General features: G+C 31.0%; 2 protein-coding genes across 2 annotated transcripts in view; both read right to left on the minus strand.

The window, feature by feature from the left end:
* Nucleotides 1–4984, minus strand: part of LOC108686232 — a 6010-nt gene extending 1026 nt beyond the window's left edge. Inside the window, 6 exon segments of the mRNA XM_018191414.1 lie at nt 464–618; nt 1729–1864; nt 1866–1947; nt 2053–2133; nt 2136–2225; nt 4897–4984. Coding sequence (XP_018046903.1) covers nt 464–618; nt 1729–1864; nt 1866–1947; nt 2053–2133; nt 2136–2225; nt 4897–4984 — 632 coding nt within the window.
* A 3056-nt stretch (nt 4985–8040) lies between these two features.
* The window catches only part of LOC108686233 (inositol hexakisphosphate and diphosphoinositol-pentakisphosphate kinase 2), an 18373-nt gene continuing 16398 nt past the window's right edge, over nt 8041–10015 (minus strand). Inside the window, exons 28-31 of the mRNA XM_018191416.1 lie at nt 9824–9915; nt 9645–9756; nt 8978–9355; nt 8041–8867 (exon numbers count right to left, since the gene is read on the minus strand). Coding sequence (XP_018046905.1) covers nt 8408–8867; nt 8978–9355; nt 9645–9756; nt 9824–9915 — 1042 coding nt within the window. The 3' untranslated portion in view covers nt 8041–8407. The remainder of the gene's footprint in view (nt 8868–8977; nt 9356–9644; nt 9757–9823; nt 9916–10015) is intronic.

Genomic DNA, 10015 nt, shown 5'->3' on the forward strand with positions numbered 1-10015 from the left:
TTTCGCATTAAGAATTTTTTTATCAGTGTATTGTTATTTATATACTTTATCACATAGTGTGTTGCAGTATGGTAATTGATATTAACTATTAAAGACCTTTCATGCATATTTATCAATTTAGTATATAGACAAGAAATTATATTATTCTACTTGAATATGCAGAGGAAAGTTAAAAAGTAAAGGGACTTTTGGAAAGTAAAAAAAAAAAGAATTTAATTCTTGCACAAGTTTATGATCGTTTTTCTACGTAAAGTAGAAAATGACTTCGCCAGACTAAAGTTTTTTTTCCTAATTTCGAAAATTTGTTAAATATTGGATGTTGAGTGCATCAATGTTTGTGAAGATTATAGGAGAATGATAATAAAACCGCATAACAAAACTTGTATAAGAATTAATAAATTTTCCAGATGTCCCATTACCTTTTGATTTTACTTTGTGGACAATTCTTCATGGAATGAATTACCTCTGGTGTAACAATGCGCAAGGTTGTCTGTACAATCCGTGCTCGTTCATGTGCGGATGAGCAGGCGGCTGTGTCTGGTACAAAACGGAACTGTCCCACATTGGATAGCTAGCGATTTCACCACCAACGTACTGCGACATCTCCGCCGCGATTACCTGTTACGCGAATACAGATTTTGTTTAAGAAAATCGATTAATTGGCTCGGATAGCACAAATCACATGAGAATCTCGAACACATATTTATAACGCGTCTAATAGAATTATATTGACTTTGAATAATTATTTTTTTCATATTATGTATTAATTTTATATATCCGTTTTTATAGTTGATTTTTATTTTAAGATTGTCTTAAGTAAATGTCTTAAGATGCTAGCATGGCTCTATGATTGGCTCATAAGACATCAGGCGTCTCAAAATTACTTAAGACAGTTTTAAATACATAAAAACCGATCATAACTGGCCTTATATGAGCTATTTTGACCAAACTTTGATTGACATAATCAACCTTCCATCTACAATCAGTATTTTTTTTATCCAGTCAAAGTTTTTTTACTGTTTTAGACTTCCAAAAGTTTATTTAAATTACAATTATTTTTCGTTTCTATTATAACATCTCAATATCTCTATTACAACATTACCAAATAATTTTATAACTTAAATGTTAAAACTTTTATTTAAGAAAATTGAAATTTAAGGAAAAATGAACATAAAATTCGAGAATAAAATTCTTTTATTCTTTTATCCAATAAAGATTGTAGATGGAGGATTAATCAATTAGCTCAATTAACTGTTAATTGTACTCTGATGAATTGTGATTGTAATTTAATATTGTATTATATTTTATTTCATTTTTTGGGATATGCGAATTACTTGACTCCAGTTAAAGCAGATTTTCGATTTATATAAGATATTGGATTGCAAGAAAAGTAAACGTGGTATTTTTTAGCTCAGATTTATATATATTTTATTTAAAAAACATTGACAATTATACTATTTTATAGAGCAAAATTTCAGCTTTAAAAATTTGTTTTTTAATTATACGATGATTTTTATGGAATTACGAACAATCAAAGTCAAAATGCTTCTTTAACCCGCGATAATTAAAGTCTTAGGAACACCTTTTATAATTTAATTAAAGCCGCCAGCGAAAACGTGCTGCTATCGCGGTATATACCATTATCTTCTCTGCTCTTCATTTTTTTTATCACCAATATCGAAGATAAAACTGTAAATTGCGTCGTGCGAAATTCATCCTTGGACTCACTGGTGTTTGATTTCCATTAATCTCCCACAGCGGTTCGGTGTAGCTCATATCCCGCTTCCTCTTCAGTGACGAGCGAACCACCAGCGTGCTTAATTCACTCACTCTCGCAGAGGATGAAAAAAAATTTAAAAAAAGAGGGGTTACCGCGTGCGACGACACTTGGATAACGTCCTGCGACGTTTCGGGGCCCGAGTGTCCCGTTCTTCTGAGAATCCTCTGCTGGGATAGCGCATTTTCGGAAATTTTGCCGAATACCCCCGAGGATAACCGCCCCCTTTGCAATCCCCGAATGCGCGCGGATTGTTCACTACAAGACGCGTGCGCCGCGACGCAGACACGACATTGGAGCTCCCTCGTACCCCTCATAACCCCGTTGGGCGGTGCTTATCGTGACGCAGCCTACCAGACCACGAGAGCTGATCTCGTGTATTGACCGAAAGATTGTAAGATGGACGCGATGGACAGTAACCAAACGACGAGAAAATTGAGCTTTCAGTCTGACATGAATAAAGACACGTTATGTGGATTATATTTAATACAAGGTCAATATTGTATAATAACATTTTTTTTTTCATTTATATGTAATCAGAATTATCGATTAATGAGAATCTCGGTGAATGGCGAAACCGGTATAGAAACATCAACTAAAGAAGCTTAATGTATATACAAGTAACTAAATAAAACACATAAGTGAACAAAAGAAAAAAGAATGTTATTTAAAAAATGTTTTATTACATCTTATCCGCGGTTTAAATTTATATAGATTTTATATTAAATTTATAATTTATAATAAACAAACCCCAATTATTTATATTTAATATCAATATTTTTCTAGATTTTTCATTTCCCTTATATTTTTTAAAGAAAAACTGATATTTGGATGTCATGAGAATCTATAGAGAGGAATTATGTAAAGAAATTAAAGAGTCGATTGTCTTATCTTAAATCCTGATTAATTTATTTTAATTTATATTAATAATGCATTGATGATACCATTAAGTTATGAACTAAATAATGTAAACTTGTTGAAGACTTCAAGAATTTTCGAATAATTTTTTGGCTCATAATCTGTAAAATGTATATATTTTTATACTTTACATAAATCTTTTGCAATTAAATAACAAATTTGAGATTTTTATTTTAAATATTTCACTTATATGTATATAGTATACGTGTATATTAATTTGAATCATTATATATTTTAAATAATTTTATATATTTTATTATATTTTAAATTTTAATAGATTAATATTTAATATATGAATAAAAGTAAAAAATAAAAAAAAATGTGATCAAAATTAATATTCCAATTAATCAATGTTCAACCATAAATAAAATACAAATTAAGTTTAAAGATTTATATAGTATACATATTTTATTAAGTATATAGTACATATGAGAATATTCCAGTTTTTGTCACGGTTCTTTGCAAGAGATGTACTTGGCGCTATTTTGCATCTAATAAATAATTTTTTATTTTAAATAAATAATCTGTCGATCAATTTTATTTTATTTTTAACTGCTACGTAGAAATAAGATGTAGCTCCAATTATATGAAAAAACAGCTATGGTTGTCACGACCAAAAGTCGTCCATCAATATATTTTTTGATTATAAGAACTATACGATTGTGATAGATAGATTGGGATTATATCCCCCTTAATTTTAATTATAGCTGTGAACATATGTCTATCTTATGGTTCCATCACAACCAAATGTATTGTGAGGCGAAAATTATCATTATTTTCGGTTATAGCAACCGCTTTTTCATTTTTTCTGTGTACATATACAAATATAAATTTTAACAATTAATTTAATACATTTGTGTAGTTTAAAGTTAAAAATTTCTGAAAACTTTGATCACATTTTTTCTGATAGTTTAATATCTATTCTACATAATAATGAAACTTTCGTCAAATATTGCGCATAATTTTTTGAAAGATTATTCTATAAATTAAGTATAGAATATATATAAAATAAGCAGATATTTATCTAATATGTATATAACATTAAATTAATTTGTTTAATAATATTTATTATTTATTTAATGGTACTAAATAATTAATTTATCTAAATGTATATTTATCTAAATGTATATTATCTATTGTTAAATATTAATTAGTAATATATCTTACGTTCTTTATGAGATTTGATTTCTGTTTTTTTTCTACATTTGTTTCTCGCGTTAAATCACTCTCTCATCACAACTGTTCAAGGGATTTCCGCATCGAATCCGCATAATAAGCATCAGAAAAGTCTGGAAAAATCCGTGACGAAATCCTGTAATTTCGCTCAGAGGCGTGACCCCGTTGTGGGCGACGATGCAACGGGGTCGGTGCATTGCCATTGTTAGCGGCGCATTAAAATCGGATTGGATGAACACGTGCGAAATTCGGAGAACGGTGTTTACGTGGCTCGCTCCGTTCATTCCAGTAAATTCGACTGAAATCACCTCATTTTCGTAATGCACGGTGTAATGCATAGTGCTGCGGATCCGAATGGAATTTCGGAAAAATTTAATACAGATTGCTCCTCAAATAATATACAATATTGCAATATTAATTTTGACATAGTTTTAATTTTTTTATATTTACATTAGGTATAATTAAATATTGTGATCTATAAATATAATGGTTGAAATTAATAAGATGAGGATGGGTTGTATGAAGTAAGAAATTAATTTTTTTGCAAAATTTCAAAGAAACGAACAATATGATATACAACATGAATGATATAACAATAACAAAATTTTAATAAGCGATGTATAATATAATTAGAATTGGAAAGCGATAATATAATAAATAAATAATAGCTCTCCGCGCGTTAAACTTCAATTCTGAAAAGATTTTATAATAAATATTTAAGGCGTTTTTTTGTAAAAATAAAAATAAAAATGTGGGAACAAGAAATAATGAAGAAAAAATGAAGAATTTAATTAATTTTAATTTAAAAAATAATATACAGATTTTAATAATGTCGACTTTTAATCTGTAAGTTTTGAAAATTTTCAGAAATTAATTTCTCTTATTATAAATTCTTGCCGATTCTTTCCAAAGTTGATTTATTTCTCTTTTGCAGAATGCTCAAGTAAAATTTAATTTCACATTTGATTTCATACGTATCGTATCGGTTGCTCCAGAAAATGACGGCAGAAAGAGCTGGAGCTTACTGGCGCCGACGCTCGGAACATCGATCCGGGGCGTCAGCTTGCAGTTATGTATATAGTTCATATTACAGCAGAGGGTTGTATTAAACATCCACGTCGTTCTCTACTTGCGCCTACAATTCTAACACATACCGTTTATCAAATACTTTGAGTGATACTCTTACGCTCACGCAGGACATCTTCTTTTCAAACTTGTCGTAATTTGTTATATACGATTTTGTCGTAAGGAAGAACAGGCCTGTAATTATAAAATTGGTATTGTTGCGAAATGCTGAGTCAACATTTTAAGACACAGATATATAAATATAAGTAACTTTAAAATATAGAAATGTAAATATATAGTAAAAAATATAACAGATTAATTTTCTCAGATTTTTAGAAGAAATCGATTAAAATGATATTAAACTCCATATACTCTCTAAATTCTTTGGAGTGGAATTTCACTCTAAAGAGTGAGTCTTGAAAAATAGTGGCAGAATTTTCGAACTTCAAAAGATTTCACTCCTTAGAGTAAGATTTTACAAAGAATTAACAGAGTAAATTTCAATGTATTTTTTTTTATTAAAAAAAGGGCAAATATTTGCACATTGTAGGAAATAGCAAGAGTTTTGCTTATGCTAATCCAGAGATATTCATACTTCCTTTCTAAATTCTTGGAAATGGAATTTCACTATAAATTATATTAAGCCAGTCTTAAAAAAGATTGGCTCACTTTTCAATCTTTAAAAATGAGAGATTTTATTCTATAGAGATTCATTCCAAAAGTTTTAGAGAGTCTGTAGGTATACAATAAATTAAGCGTCTAATCGACATTTATGTATTTTGAAATATATAGATTTCTTAATATATTCCTAATATTTATTCTATTATTTTTACGGTATAAACAATATAATTTTACAAAAAGATAAATCTCGATCTACCTAAGTGATAAATCTATTTCTAAACGAAAATTGAAAATCGATTTGTCGGCGTCGCGTTATTGCGGGGCGAGAATATAGGGGTTTCAGGAATGAAAAAATGTGGTGGAGAGATAAATCATACGCCACTCGCGCGACGTAATTAGAGCGTTTCTGGAACACGGAAATATCGCGAAGCGAGGGGATGCGCCGGAGAATAACTAATAACTTTATACAATCCCTCCTCCTCCCCTCGTCGAAGTCACTTCGGGGGAGCATAAACACGAGATCCGATTTGACACGCGAAAACGCGCGATGTTTATACGCGCTCGTTGTAAGGGTCGGTTTCTCGCTCTCTTAGCCACGTCAAGTGACACGGCTAATATCTATTTAATTGATTCAGGGATGGAGCGCACCCCTCGAACTGCTCTCTTGCTCGCAAACAATATGTTGGCTGTCCCTCGAAAGGATGGAAAAGGCGCGCACGTGTCCGTTGAAATCGCAAATTGACTCTGTGCCATCGATTTGACGCAAAGCTAATTATAGACAGGAAGGATTATCGAAAACAATTGCCGTACAATCACTGATGAAACGGCTGCTGAGTTATTCCCTGTAATGTTTTATGTAACTTTTATGCAAAAATATAAAAGATATAAAAGATAGGCTTTTTTTGGAAATCATTCTCGCGCTTTAGAGATATATCAGCCGTTATTATTTTTTATTATTATACAAAATTAAAATTTTTGAAATTAAAATATTATAATAAAAATAAAAATGCAATAAACATTTTGTTAAATAAATATAACAAATATAAGTTATTCATATAATTGTTTTATATTTATATTCATTTTCAAATGAAAAATATAAATATTAATAAATTTCCAATTTTAAACTTTTTGCAAGAACGGCTGATACATCCTTAACTGTTAACTTAAGAATATTAGGAAAAATAAAATCTCAACTAACACGTTACGTTTTAGATTGTTTTATTCAAACATTTGTAACATAGATATATATGTACGTACATATATTTTGATATATTTATGAGCACGCTGTTTATTATTTTACAAATACAGTTAATCTGCGATTACTATTTTCTGTACTGGGTACTTATTAAGGAGGAATAAATTCCAATCGCAATTATTTCGTTTTTCCTAGAAAACAATAGAAATCTAGGAAATAATCAAATAATTCTGATCGGAATCCATTTCAAATAATTCCATAATACGTATCCTTCGCAATACCAGAAGTCGCACGTCAAATGTTCATAATCAGGATATTTCTTCGTGCAACTTCAAGCGTAATTATTAGGTGTGGGAAAAAGTTCACGGCGTTTTTTTAATGCCATCTAATGAGAAAAACGCCACGAACTTTTTCCCATACCTAATATATCACCTTAATCAGGACATTTTCTTTGGCTCGGATAAAAACTTCCTCTCCAGTACTTACTATTAGACCGGAAAAAAAATATAAAAAACGTAATATCTTCAATTACACATGCAGTCGCACGAAATAAGATATCTAATAGATATCTTCGTTGTCATTCTTAACATCATTAGCTGGCGCATGCATACATTTTCAGTCTCGTACATTCGGTAACTTCAAGAAAATATGACTATTCAAAACTATTGCAATATATTTTAAAGAGCAAAACAAAATGCAGTAAATATACATTTTTACATTTCTTTCTAAAATGCCTCTTTTGTAATTATATGTACTTTTTTCTCCACACGTCTCTTCTCCTATTCAGTCATCCTTATATTTAATTGAAGCATACGTAATGGCTATGTTTATTTACATAGCATTTGTACATCTGCAATAATCTCTTTAGGAAAGAGATAATAATCTTCTATGTGTGTAATTACAAGTCACAGTCAACAGCGATGATCCTAGAAAGTATTGCTGCGCAAAACCTTATTTAAGAACTTCAAAAAATTATAAACGATCGAAAATGTATCATCAATCTACTCCCTTGATTAAAAATTTGTAATTCTTTTTAAAACTGATTCTACAAATGATATTGATATAAATATATTGAATTAAAATTAAAACATGCAGATAGTGTTATGTAAAAGGATTAATTTTTCTTTCTCACTATTATCAGTTCAGTAATTCGTTGATCTTTATAAAAGACTCATTCTAAGTTAAATGTTTGTTACATCATTTAAATTATCATAATTTTATTCTATCTTTGTATTGATAAAATATATTATTTTAAGTCACGAAGCGATTTAGAAACATTGATCGCTTTCTAAAGATATTTCTCGAGCTAAAACAAGAATATATCATCTTTGATTTAATATCTCATTTATATAATGCTATAAAGATTGGAAGCAGACGGGGTTTAAAAGTTTCGCTATTATAACTCTTTCTAAATAATCTGGTCCTGATCGTATACTTTTATCAGCCTTGATGAATAATGCTACGAAACATCAAAATGACTGTTCAGTTAATGTTGTTTAATTAATACTTATTGATTTTAATACTTTTGAATTTCTAGGAAACTATCCTTTCTAAAAAACTCTAGTAGTGTAAAACGCTACGTTGTAAGAATAGATTTAATATCACGAGGATGTCAAAAAAAATATTAAATAAGTAAATTAATTTGCGATTGATATCTATTTCTTTTCCTCTTCTTTGACATCAAAGCCCACGGTGACATTAGAGCTATCCGTGAGACTGCCGGCTACAGTAAGTATAGGTTCCTCCTCCTGTTGGCTCGTTCTCGAGGAATGTGTCGGATCCGTGCTTAATTTCCAATTTTCTAGATCCGCATCCGACATCGTCGAAAACGAGCTTTGCCTCGAGTAACTGAAAGTCACATCAGATTTCTGTACAACCGGCTTTGGCGTCGTGACGCTCTGCGAACGAGAAAAATTTTTTCGCTTTTGAGAATTGATGTGCGAGCTGCCGCACTTTTTGGAATCCTTCTTTGCCTTCTCCGCAATGGATTTACTCGTGCTTGAAATGTCTGATTTCTGAGAGATAGAGAGTTTTACTTTATCGGAAGTAGCAGTGTTGTCAGTGTCCTTAATTCGGACGTCGCCATGCAATACATCCGTGCTTTCCACCAGGAAACTATAATAACATCGCGATAAATATCGATATATCTCTTCATATGTATATATTATATGTATATTCGTGTTAACCGATAAAAATACGAAATAAAACCGATTTTATTTGCCTACCGTCCGATCTTCTTGTAGCTTCCGCTTAGTTTCATGGGATTAATGTCATCCCTCTCGAATATCGATTTAACGTCTTGTTTCTTTTGCTCCTCTGTCTGTTTTAAAGTTAACGTGTGGTCCTCGTCTTCGTCGATATTATCGCAGGAAAGATCATCGCCACAGATGAGCTTTGTCTGCGCGCCGCTGGCACCTGATTGTATCGTTTGCGGTATTTGCGTTATTTTACGTATCTGACCGTCCTCGTTACTGTAATAATCTGTATATGAAACGCTGCCGCGACTTTCTCGATTCTCTTGATCGAGACGAATACAAAATTCGTTAAAGTCTACGTCCAGGCAGGAAGTCGGGGAGAATTTCGGCGCAATAAAGAGTTGAGCACTGTGAAGGGAGAAGTGTTATTTCTAATACTACTAACATTCAACACACAACGTAGTAAGATATTAAAGAGAGATATTAGAGAGAATAGTAAGATATTAGAGATGTAAAATCTAAATTAACAAAGATACAATCACAAAATGATATATTTAGTGAATTTAAGACTACAGAATGCAAGTAACTAAATCAGTAGTTAATTAATCACATAAATTCAACATAAAAGGAAAAAACATACAAAATTAGAAATAGATCAAATTTATAAAATGTATCTCAAAACACATGTAAGACTCACCTTTCGTTGCTGATTAAGCTTATAGACATACTACATTCGCCTGTCGACGTTGGCGCAGGTGACGATGGCTCGGAGGATAGAAAAGACTGTGGCTCACTACTCCAGCCTGTGCCTGTATGAAATAAAAGATTATTAAAATTGATATTACTGCCATAGTTTTAGATAGGATAGGTACACACTGTTCGGGCTAGTAGGTGATGGTAGATTCCTTGTGTCACACGTTTCTGTTTCACCAAGAGGTTTATATTGTATCGGTGTAGGCATAATGTACCTATAAAATGGTAACACGATTATATATTGGATTATATATTAATCGTAACTCACATACTAGAGTTTTTAGTAATTAAATTGTAAAATAATATATATATATA

Source organism: Atta colombica, unplaced genomic scaffold, assembly GCF_001594045.1.
Source record: "Atta colombica isolate Treedump-2 unplaced genomic scaffold, Acol1.0 scaffold166, whole genome shotgun sequence".
NCBI classification, from domain to species: domain Eukaryota; kingdom Metazoa; phylum Arthropoda; class Insecta; order Hymenoptera; family Formicidae; genus Atta; species Atta colombica.